We start from the raw sequence: 12,500 nt of genomic DNA on the forward strand, positions 1-12,500 counted from the left end.
GTTAAGTGTTTAATGAAATGGATCAGTCGCCTTATGCAATCATTGCAGTTAACACAGAATTGGTCAGTGCCAAAGACCACCGGTGTAATTATCCTTGTCAAAATGACAAAGTCAAGTCTTGAATGGATCAACGTACTTTGACATGATTTGCAGTGAAACGGCAAACGGTCCAGCTTACCGTACGTTGGTTCACTGATGTAACAAACGGTTCAGAGTAGTTTGAAACGGCTTATTTTATCTGCAAATGGTTAATCGTGAACCGCAATGGTCTAGCATAACATTGATCGGTTTACCATAATGTCAAACGGTTTAGTGTTACCCCAAATGGCTTAGCGTGACGACAAATGGTTTAGTAGAAAGCGAAATGGTTTAGTGTTGCAGCAAATGGTTTGCGCCGGAACCGCCAAAAATACAAAAGTGAAATGGACAAGTCAAGATTGAAATGGAATAGTCAATGTGGGGTCTAATCTCGTACCCAGATCTCACTCTGTCACTGGGTACGAGATTATGTGGGGTCTTACGTCACAACCCATACGTCATTCAGATAAATATTAATTGGCACGAATTTGCCCCAACGAGGTTCGTCCCGCGAAGTGCACAAGTCAGATCGGGAACAGGTTATTCTACCAGTACCGCTTCGTTTACTCGACTCAGTGATCCTTATTCCGGTAAGAATCCTTTATTGTTTTTGCCTAGTTTAGCTGGATTGGTAAATTTTCTACTCTGATCATTTTGCCGTGATATCGGCAAGTTATATACATGAATGTGGATCAAAGCAAAGTAAGCACAGGAAACATGGACAGGCCGTGTTTTCCTTTGTCTTCAACTCTACGCTAGTTAGCCACTGACAATCAGTTTCTGAAAATGTGAGTTTCTGTAGAAACCTGAGCATATTTCTCTATCGTTTCAAGCCTTTCCTTGAACCTCTGAGTTAAAGTTAAATACACTTGCTACCCGTTACTCATAAACAGCTTCCATGTCTTAAAACAATCAATCGCCTTATCACGGATGCTCTGGTTCAAAGTGTCAGGTAGCTGTCTCGTCAAATGATTCCTTTTAACAGCATTTTTGTCAATCCTTCTGTTTCAGGTTCCAATTTTTATTGAGTTCCATACATTCGAGTAACTAAGGATTAATCATGGTAAGCATTTTTTTCCCTCTGCATTTTAAATACCCTTCAATAGCCAGTTAAAACATGAAGAAGGTGAAATAAAAGAGGATAAAAGAAGAATTGCAAACTGTTCTACATTAACTTTACGTACTGAACACGAGGCCTGATAACAACACTAAAAGATTGGTATCGTTGTCAGTTTTTTCAGGTGGATAACAATGACAGAAATTAAAGGTGATGCGGTCGTATAGTGTTTTGCTTAAAGTTTATCCGAGTGTTTGACCTAAGTAGATGGCCCTCGACAGGTCTGACTTTCTGAGTGTTATGAGCACTTTCGCTTTATTTAGGGAAAATGAAATGATTTCGACATCGACCTGTCCTTTTACGAGGAGAAATTTCCATTTATCTACCCGCGAAAACGGCAGCGGTTTTCAACGATACCAATCTTTTAGTGTCGTTATGAGGCCGTGTTCAGGAGTTTCACTTTGCAATTCTTCTTTTATCCTCTTTCATCTTCTTCATGTTTTAACTGGCTATTGAAGGGTATTTAAAATTCAGAGGGAAAAAAATGCTTACCATGATTAATCCTTAGTTATTCGAATGTATGGAACTCAATAAAAATTCCCGATCTGACTTGTGCACTTCGCGGGACGAACCTCGTTGGGGGAAATTCGCGCCAATATTTATCTGAATGACGTATGGGTTGTGACGTAAGACCCCACATTGACTGTTCCATTTCAATTTTTGGCGGTTCCGGTGCAAACCATTTGCTGCAACACTAAACCATTTCGCTTTCTACTAAACCATTTGTCGTCACGCTAAGCCATTTGGGGTAACACTAAACCGTTTGACATTATGGTAAACCGATCAATGTTATGCTAGACCATTGCGGTTCACGATTAACCATTTGCAGATAAAATAAGCCGTTTCAAACTACTCTGAACCGTTTGTTACATCAGTGAACCAATGTACGGTAAGCTGGACCGTTTGCCATTTCACTGCAAATCATATCAAAGAACGCTGATCCATTCAAGACTTGACTTTGTCATTTTGACAAGGATAATTACACCGGTGGTCTTTGGCACTGACCAATTCTGTGTTAACTGCAATGATTGCATAAGGCGACTGATCCATTTCATAAACACTTAACCACTCGTGTTTTCACTGAATCAATTCACCAAGGGTATCTACACAGTTTCTGAATTGTCTAAACCATTTAATGTTTGTTTATTTCATTTCACTAAAGGTGACTTGTCCATTTGTGTTTTAAATACATCTTTTCAAATTCTGATAAACCGTTCTACAAAGGACAATTAAACCACTCCGGTTTATTCTTAACCATTAACTAGGCTTGTATTTTTGGCGGTGACGGCTGCCCATAGTAGCCGATATAACGCGCGCTCTGATTGGCTAATTGTGACTGAATTTTAGGGCATTATTCTCTCGTAATGCCCACGGGCCGATTACCGGCTTGCAAAAACAAAGCAAAAGGTAATTAAAAAAACATATTTCCAACAGCGTATAACTTATTTACAGACAACTGAAACATTTTATAAAAGCGAAAGTTGAACGAAAAAATTTAAGAAAAATAACAGTAAAATATGTTTTCCAGGCAAAATTTGGTCATTTTTGCGTTGATTACGAATTTTTGGATGCAAAACTAAAATTTTCTGCAATTTATCTGCTTTCTTGGACATAAATTCGATCGAAAACTGATGAGGCACGAATATTTTAGATTTTTAGGAATAATCGGATTAGCGATCAATGCGTAATGTGATAATGCGATAAAAATGTCAAATTTGCGACCCGTTGCGAAAGGCAACGGAACCCATCGCATTACGAATAATTAACCTCTGTTTGCCAAAAACCACCCAAATAACCGATTTTTCGACGGAAAGTTCATCCCAGAGGATAAAACTATTCACTGGACATGTAATAAAGGTAAATATGTTCGAGCGAAAGAGAAAACAAGCGAATATTTTGAGGGAAAACAATTATGTGAGATCAAAGGAAAATCTGTTTAAGACACGCAATTGCATCGCTTCGAAAATAATTTTACCTTTTCAGCGATTTTAACGCTTGAAACTCCGTGTAATCCACCTGGTCTAGTCTTTGAATTCACTATTATCGCTGCCCTACGAATCTTCAGTGTTCTACATAACAGCACACTTGGTAAAAGACGGCTCGACGGGAGACAGATTGTTGGCGAAGTCCATTACTCGTCGCTTGTAAGCTTGTTCAATATCCAATTGACTTGCCATTATTGAGCTTCATAAGGGTATATTTTGTTCAAAGATCCACTAAAACGCCATTCGCGTTACACTTTCGACGCCATTGCCGGTTAAGTTAATCGTTCTACTGTGTCCACCAGAGAAATCTACGCATTTCCCACTACCCTCTCGATCCTAAGAAAATACATGCAGAAGGCTCTATGCAAAGACACCACTCACCAGGGGAGTGACAGGCAAGACTTTTACCGACACGGAAAGTAAAACGGAGAAATCTGCCCATTTTCCGACTGGGATTGCCATAGGCAACCCAGTAAAAAACCCACGAAATGAAACCGAGATTCCGACTGGGTTTGGCAACCCAGTAGAAATGAAGGGGGTGCTCTTCGGAAATTTTGAAAAGAACCCCTGAGGTACCAAGATCCTGTCTTGTGTGCGTGCCATGAAATTTTTTCACTTCTAGGAGGTACCAAATATTAATTATGGGTTTTAATTCGACAAAATTAAAAATTGGTTAATTGTCAAATGTGTCCTGTCATAATTTTTCGGCTCCATACCCTAAAAGGTACCACTAAAGCTCCCGTTGTGGATCTTTTGAGGCTGAACACCCTAAGAGGTATGAAAACCGCTTTTTCAACCCCCTAAAAGGTACGACGAGCACCCTCGTCCTCCTTATTAGGGAGAAAAAAATTGCCTCACTGTTTTCCTTGAAGTTGACCTCTGTTCTCGCCTCATCCCGTACTCTGTTAAGACCGATTATACGTGACGGGAGTCAAAAGACAACTATTAGACATGTCTATCGCTGTTTCCTTCCTATTTTCTGCCACGGCACGAAAGTTCGGGTGTTTTAATTTAGCATTTGTGCGTGGTGGGTTCATGTATGCATTTGTCTGCCACCGTAGATTTTAGAAGCTGGTATAGATCGTTTTCACGTGACGTCATCACTTACTAAAAGATCCACCAAAGTTTTTATCCTCATCAGGCATAAGAGGCGGCATATCTATATCTGTTGACGATTTCACAGCTCAATATCGTGCTTCGTTTGGAAACCAGAGCATTTTGAATTTCCGGATTATCGGTACTTTTACAAATGAAAATTTTGCAATTATTCTACTCTATAGATAACAATCACAAGGCTACTATCAAGTTTGTTCAAATATATACTTATCTCATGATTTTGAGCCCTTTTAGAAGTTAGAGCATTAGGAAAAGTGCTTATGTAAATGCTTGTTTTTTCAGTACTGATAATCAGTCTCCTGGATAGCCAAAATAAGTTCCAGATGTTTACACTATTTTCCGGCCGCCTTATTGGTGTACCACTGAGGTACACCAATATGGCGTTTTCATACTGGGCTCTGTAAATTTCTGTGAAAGGCATTTTGACGAATATCTGAAGTTTGGGGAAACGCAGAGGCCTAAAACTTGGACAAGTGTCTTATTTCTTTATCTTCTATAACATATTAATTTCTTAGCGTTTTGCACTGGATAGTTTTTGATTTATTTTTTTATTGCGTGACAGTGAAAACGATCTATGAATAGCGAAATTAGCAAAGTCACAAGGGCGTCATTTAACGCTTCATTTCCCACACCCAAAGCTAAGATGCGCTGCCAGCAGGAAACACCACTTCCCAGTACGTGTGTCTAACCCCGTCATGCAACACGCTAGTAAATAGATACCATCCGCAAACAAAGCAATGATAGAAAACGATGATCGTGTGAATGAAGTGTTCTCTAAAGCTAATTACAAAGGCATCAATGTTTTTTGGGTAGTTATCTGAGGTGTTGCTTCGGCGGCGAGGGCAAGCTTCACGAAAACGGTATTTTGTATTTTGGACGTGAAGTAAGCTTATTATAATTACTGCTATTAGTAATACTGTTGAAAATTCGATATTTTAGAACTTTTGTTTCTCTGTTTTTGACAGTGGCTGTTTCATATGAGTTAATTTTCATCTCTGTGTCAATTGTTAGTAAACAGCGTGACTTGGGATGGGGTGGTAATTAGATATATATGGTTCGTGGACTGCTTGCCCTAAGGGAGCCAGGTCAGGTCAAATAAACGTTCGTCATTCTCTGAAAACATGAGTAGTCAAATATTAATTACGTTTTGTTGGAATTGTGTACAATAGATTTCGGCATATTTCTTTCAGGATCAATATTTTTAATATAATATCTCCGTGAGTGACATTAAAAGCTTTGTTCTTTCTTTCTTCAGATCAAACCGGGCATATATCCGACAACGTTTGTTTATAACTTAAAACTGTCAAGTTTTATGTCAAGATTTCTTTGATCAAGGAACTCTCTCGTTTTAGTTCTCTCTGGAGCGTTCAAAAAATTAAAACTTAAAAGATTTGCAAGATGCTCGAACAAAGGACAGACAGCGAGTTTGAAAGCCAAAGAAGTGGAAGCGATCAGGACTTCGAATGCGACGAAACGAGACCTGCTTGTGGGTTGTCAACATGGCGACCGACATTCCTACAACGGTTTGCAAAGCCGAAGTGGTTCCTCGTGTTCCAATGCTGGTTTGTTCTCGCCCAGGGTATGATTGTTTCAGGACTCTCTGGGGTTGTTATTTCATCGCTGGAAAGACGTTTCTCTTTAAAAACCAATGAAGTTGGTGCCATAGTTAGTTGCTATGACATAGCCGCCGCCATTATGGCTGTTTTTGTAAGCTACTACGGACATCACCACAAACCAAAGTGGTTGGGAATTGGAGCGTTTATCTTAGGAATTGGATGCCTTTTATTTGCCCTTCCCCACATTTTAGTGGGGAGGTATGAGCCGGGTTCCAGCCGCACAAATGTTTGTACTTCTGATTCCAATGCTACAGACTTGGTGTGCAAAAGTTCCGTTTGGTTTCACATTCTTGCTTTTGTCATAGCCGAGTTTTTCATTGGGGTTGGTGCTACCCCTGTGTACATTTTGGGACCATCATATATAGATGAAAATGTGCGGCATTCAACATCTGGTTTGTTCCTTGGAATTATGTATGCTGTCGCAACATTAGGTCCTGCGATCGGCTTCCTACTAGGAGGGGAGTTCCTTGACATATATGTTGATATTCAACAGGTAAGCATAAAATACTGTTCTCGTATTGTCATAATGTTTGACAACATACTGGTCTCTTGGGGTTTATATCAACTACATTAACAATTATTTTGGGGGCTGGGTGTTGAAGCTGGCTTTTAATTAAGCAATATGTGTGTGAACTTGTTTCTCAATATATTGATCTCTTTTATCACATGACTTAGTGGTGGTGATTTTTGCTATTCAGTAAAAAAGGATCAGTCTTTTAAATGAAATGTTACTTGCCCTAGGAAATTGTCACATCATCTATCATTGTTATAAATCTGTACCTGAGATGTGCAAAAAGGGTATAAAATGCTGGAGGTTGCAGGTCATTGTTTAAATACTGTAACCGAAATAACCCAAACCTTTACAAAAATGCTAACCTTGCACTTAAGCATTTTCTAAAGCATGGAGTTTTGCCCTAATGTTTGCATTTGTAAAAATTTTGGGATGTTTCTGAGCTATGGTGAAACGATGACTTGCAACCTGCAGGTTGTACCCTCCCATAAAAAGCAATATGTGAGTGAGTAGTGAGCGGTGAATCCACAAGCTGCTTGTTTGTGGGTGTCTTGTTTTGGCACTCACAAAACCAGTGGCTCATGGACTTATTAGACTGCTAGCAGTCCATTCTAAGTCAGTCGAGCCACCTGCTTTAGCCACGCAAGCGAGCCGAGGGGAGAATGGGGATAGAGTGTGAACCAATGTGTTCAGAACACCAAACCTGCAAATTGAAATTAGTGAAAATGATATGACAGGTGGTTTTGCCTTTTTTTATTGCTATTGTAAATAAACACTAAAAAATAATTAACAGTAACAGTGTGGGAATATTTATGTGCATCTTGAATTCAATCGACTATTTGGAAAGGAAAATGCATAAAAACTCCTGTGTTTACTTTGAATTTAATGAGCGACACTCCAGAAAAGCCCGGTAAACAGAGAGGCAGAAAACCCGAAGCAAAGAGAGGTATCACACTTTTGCCGGATTTGCACAATAAATTTTGAATTGAATGTTGAAGTGTTTTGGCAAGTTTTGATGGTGTGACATTTCTGTACAACTATCAAGGACAAATTCTTGTATAGAACGGTGACTCATCTATTATTAAATCAGTGAAGTCTCAAGACAGAACGTGTTCTGCAAAAAAGATGACCCAATACTTGGCCATGTCCTTTAACAAATCACCCTTCTTATCGAAGGCAACTACTCATAGATAATCATTCGACCGAATCTGGTCTTTGGTGACATTGCGATGAAGAATGATTACCTTTTTGATGGCATTTGATTTGGGTCACCTTGATTCTTTTTAAGAGGACAAAGCTCTCATAAATAATGGTCTTGCTGAAACCAGTTGGTGGCACAGCCATAACATACTTGCCCAATAAGAGAATATCAAAATAATATTTTCTGTTCACCTGTGCTAAAAATCACACAAAATATCAATTTGCTGATTTTGTCTTCATGCAGGAAAAATAGACCTTGAAAGGTATATTGCTATGTGTAAGTCTTAAAGAATCAACTTACATGTATTCGCTTTCAGTTGAAGTGGAGAGATTTTGTGAAGTTTTAGGTAAGGGTGTGCAACACAGGGTAACCATGTGTAACATGCTTCTATCCATGGTTCAAACATTCATCTTTTGTATGTGTATTGCTTCTTTTCGAATTCAATATTAAGAACTTATCTTTTTTCATTGTTTTAGCCAGAAGGTGTAAATCTTACACCAGACAATTCTGACTTTATTGGAGCATGGTGGCTTGGTTACATCGTGGGTGGGCTTCTATCCATTCTGGTTAGCCTTCCATTGATTGCTTTTCCTCAGGAACTCCCAGGGACCACTGAAATTCGGGCTGAAAAGCGAGACTGCAGTGACTATTTGAAGGATGACAACATGCCTCACACATTGAAACAATTGCTTCCAATGTTGAAGTCACTCCTGACAAATAAACCATTTGTATTCATAGCTCTGGCGGGAACCTTTGAAGGATTTGCTGTTGGGGGATTTTCCACATTTATGCCAAAATTTGTGGAAACACAATTTCGTGTCTCTCCAGGCCAAGCTGCCACATACACTGGTCTTGTTGTGGTGACAGGCGGCTGCTCTGGTATGCTTTTTGGTGGTTATCTCATCAAACGAATGAATTGGACTTGCGATAAAATCATCAAGGCAGCTTTTATTATTGCTACGTTAGCAACACTGTGGGTTTTTGGAATGTTTTTTGGTTGCTCTAACCGAGCGTTTGTTGGCGTTACCCAACCCTATGTGAACAGGTATGTTGCCAGGAGTTAAATGTAACATGTATTGCTTGTGAATAAAGCTATTAGGCTGTGGACAACAACATAAAGCTCTTTTTTTAAGACTAAGAGTTATTATAAGAAAAGTGAAGCTTTTTGTGGAACCAATATTATTTTTTACCACGATTGCTTGTAATCTCGCAACCTGATTGGCTAATTTTCTGTTGTCTGTAAGAGTCTAAACAACGCTGTACATGTCATGCTCGCGTCAATTTGTCACGCAATGTAATAGCCAATCAGGAACACCCATTTTGGGAAATAAACCAATCATAAATTGCAAGCAAGTTATAGAGAACTCCTGCTCTTTTCTTGTGTTATGATTTTGGTCATGCTCTGAAGTAAAAACTTTCTTTGACGTTGAATATTGTCGTAAAAAACAAATGGAAAGTGGTTCAGCGTTGTCTGACGTTGACAACGATACGTGTCATCACAGTGGTCAAAATTTGTTGTGGACTCTGTGCACAACATTTTGACCACTGTGATGACGAATATCGTTGTTGATAAGAGTACAGACCATGCTGAACCACTTTCGATTTGTCAAACAGGCCTTCTGATAGGGTGCGATGAAAAAATGCAAATTATGTGAAATTTGCAGGGCAGATTATGTAATTAGAAAGGCCAATTATGCGATAAATAATGTAAATTATGAGCAATTTTAAGCTTGTTTTGTAAGGTTTCAGGATAAGGAAAACACTTTTTTGCTGCCCTAACGACATTTTGAACACAAAGGAACAGTAATTATGCATCTTGATGAACATTAGTTGGGATAAAAAAAAAAGAGGTCTTCTGCACTATCAGTGCACCATGCTAAAAGTTGAAAGGACACAGCTAACAGGCCAAATGAATGATCAATAATTATTGATATTCCTGCATACTACGACTAGCTTCTTGCGCTTTGTTTTTATGTGCAGTATATATTTCTGAACAGATTGGCTAATCTGAACAAAGGACATGTTTGTGTTACACCAATAGGCGACTCTTTAAGATTGAGACTCCAACCAGGCCCCCAACATCCAAAATAACGCTTTGAACTTCGACTGTTTACAAATTCGAAGGTGACAAAGGTTTTTAGCCAATTTCCATCTTAAAAATGATGTATTTATGCAGGAATTTCTAAGAAACTTGTTGATTTATGTTTTATGTTAAATGTCAATGTTTATGAAGTCCTCATGAAGACTGACTTTAAGTGACTGTTTTTACATGAAAGGTTTAACCCATTGACCCTCAGGGGCCCCAGAAGATGGCAATTGACAAGTAAAATTGTCTGGCATTAAACAGAATAAAATCTGTTAAGGACGGTGCCTACTAATTCAAAGGTATTTTTGTGTGGTTTACCTACTATGCCGGAAAAGCAGATCTTAACAAGTGTTATTGAAATCCAAAAAGAATATTGGGGGTAACCACTCATTTTTGGAAGATAATTAATCAACAATATTTGTAAAGAGCTTTAAAATACAAAGCAATGTATGGCGTTCTTTTCCAAATCCAAACTTAATTATCTCTGAAAAATGTGTGGTTACCCACAATTTTCTTTTTGGATACCAAGAGCACTTGCTAAGTTCTCCACATAGTTTTGAAGCGCGCAAAAATATCCCTGTATTAATAAGCACCGCGGATAGGAAATCCAAGTATCTCGAGATGCGCAGAACGTATGCGCAATAACAATAGTAGGCACTGTCCTCAAGTCTCACTCCCAGGAGTGAATGGGTTAATGGCTTTATTGAGTAAAAAACAAAGGGAAAGTACTGGTACTAATAGAGTTGAATTTCGAAATCCCTAAAGAGTATAATTTATCTGCATTGTTTTGTACACCAACATGATCCACTTCGTTGTCTTAGGCAGCTATTCATGTGCGCTATCGATTGATAGCAGATATCACATTTTCTCCTCCTGCTACTTTTCAAACTCAGCTGTGTTCTGCTAACCCTTCTGGCACCCTGATGACTGCCTTAATGTAATAGGCAAACCTTACCAGCCTTCTCTTTCAGCTCCAGCTCTACACTTGGTAGCATAAAATCCTCATGTAATGGTGCTTGCAACTGTGATGTCAAGTTCTTTTCACCCATTTGTTCAGAGGCGGATCAACTGACATTTTATTCACCTTGTTTCGCTGGTTGTTCAGCAGATAACGTACTAGGTGACAAAGTAAGTCAGAGGCAAAAATTTATTTAAAGAATCTAATTTTCAAAGAAAAGTGAAATCAATGTCTTAATGCTTACAAGATCAATTTGTTTGAAAACTGGGAGTTCAGTTTGAGTTAAAGGACGATAGCGTTAAGACAGATTCGCATTGTAGTTTTCTGGTTCAACAAGACAACAAACAACAAGTGGGCGGCTGCAGTCAAAGGCAACCCGAAGGCTCCTTTTTCAATGCTTCGACCATGACTTGCGGCATCTACCGCAACTTATGGCAGGGGTGGGTGCAACTCCTATCCTGTTGTATACACAACTTGTCCCCAGCAGTACTGGTACAAGTACATTCAGACACGTGTCAATAGATTCATCTCTCCCATCTTAATACATGTAAGATGTGGTAAAGGCAGAATTGGCATTAAAATTGGCAATGCAATTTCTCTCTCGAAGAGAACACTGTGCTCTTAGAGCAAATGTTGAAATAAATATTGTTTATAAAAAAAAGCATAACATTAGCAAAAAAGATTGACATTGTACGTCAGTTTACATGAATGCTCCTTTGCTTGTGCAGTGACATTGCAATAACAATAATTGTCAGTGGCATTGAGATAAGCATTGGCCTTTGCACAGACATTGGCATCTGCATTGCATTTACGTATTAAACTCTTTCATTGGCATTGGCATAAATTGACATTGGCCTCAAGTGGCATTGGCAATGGTGATGATATTGGCATGGACATTGACAATTACATTGACCTTGACATCGGCCTTGGCAATGACATTGGCAATGAGGATGACATTTGCATGGCCAATGATATTGACATTGGCATTGGCATTGACAATTACATTGACCTTGACATCGGCCTTGGCAATGACATTGGCAATGATGATGACATTCGCATGGACAATGATATTGACCTTGGTATTGGGGTTGACATTGGCATTGACATTGGCATTGACAATTACATTGACCTTGACATTGGCCTTGGCAATGACATTGGCAATGATGATGACATTGGCATTGACAATTACATTGACCTTGACATTGGCCTTGGCAGTGACATTGGCAATGATGATGACATTGGCATGGACAATGATATTGGCATTGACATTGGCATTGGCATTGGCGTTGACATTGGCATTGACAATTACATTGACCTTGACATTGGCCTTGGCAATGACATTGATAATGGTGATGACATTTGCATGGACACTGATATTAAAATTGGCACTGACGATGACATTAACATTGACAATGACTTAAAATGACCTAATGCCTTGACATTGGGATTGCATTTGGCACATTATCACTTTCACCTGAGCATTATGATCTATCTTTTCATGTTCAGACCTTCATAAGTAAATCCAAAAGACTCTATCAACCACTAACTATAACATTTCACATGTTGACTTTACAATTTTCTTCTTGCCTCTTCTCTTACTAGTTAAATTTTTGAAATGCGCTAATTTCCTTCTCTGTCATTTATTGTACTTAAGTAGGGAATTTTTGTAGTGATCCCTCTTGATGAGTGTTACTCCAAGGGAAACTTTACCGACAAATGTTTTTACACACACAAGAAAATGCCGGTGCCATTAACATGTACGCTGAAGTCTGTAACTTGATAGAGTGTGATCGTCCGGTTGAGAGTAGTCCCAAGAAAAACTGTTGTTTATG

The 12,500-nt window shown here is 38.9% G+C and overlaps 1 protein-coding gene across 3 annotated transcripts in view; it reads left to right on the forward strand.

Annotated features, from left to right (window-relative positions):
• The first annotated feature begins 4,948 nt into the window (after positions 1 to 4,948).
• Positions 4,949 to 12,500, forward strand: part of LOC138004052 (solute carrier organic anion transporter family member 4A1-like) — a 14,465-nt gene continuing 6,913 nt past the window's right edge. The window contains exons 1-4 of one of the 3 annotated variants that reach the window (XM_068850447.1): positions 4,949 to 5,179; positions 5,552 to 6,405; positions 8,101 to 8,669; positions 10,682 to 10,838. In XM_068850447.1, coding sequence (XP_068706548.1) covers positions 5,695 to 6,405; positions 8,101 to 8,669; positions 10,682 to 10,838 — 1,437 coding nt within the window. In that variant the 5' untranslated portion in view covers positions 4,949 to 5,179; positions 5,552 to 5,694. The remainder of the gene's footprint in view (positions 5,180 to 5,551; positions 6,406 to 8,100; positions 8,670 to 10,681; positions 10,839 to 12,500) is intronic. The other 2 variants (XM_068850449.1, XM_068850448.1) reach the window with 2 other exon arrangements.

This window comes from Montipora foliosa, chromosome 5 (assembly GCF_036669935.1).
Source record: "Montipora foliosa isolate CH-2021 chromosome 5, ASM3666993v2, whole genome shotgun sequence".
In the NCBI taxonomy this organism is placed as follows: Eukaryota; Metazoa; Cnidaria; class Anthozoa; order Scleractinia; family Acroporidae; genus Montipora; species Montipora foliosa.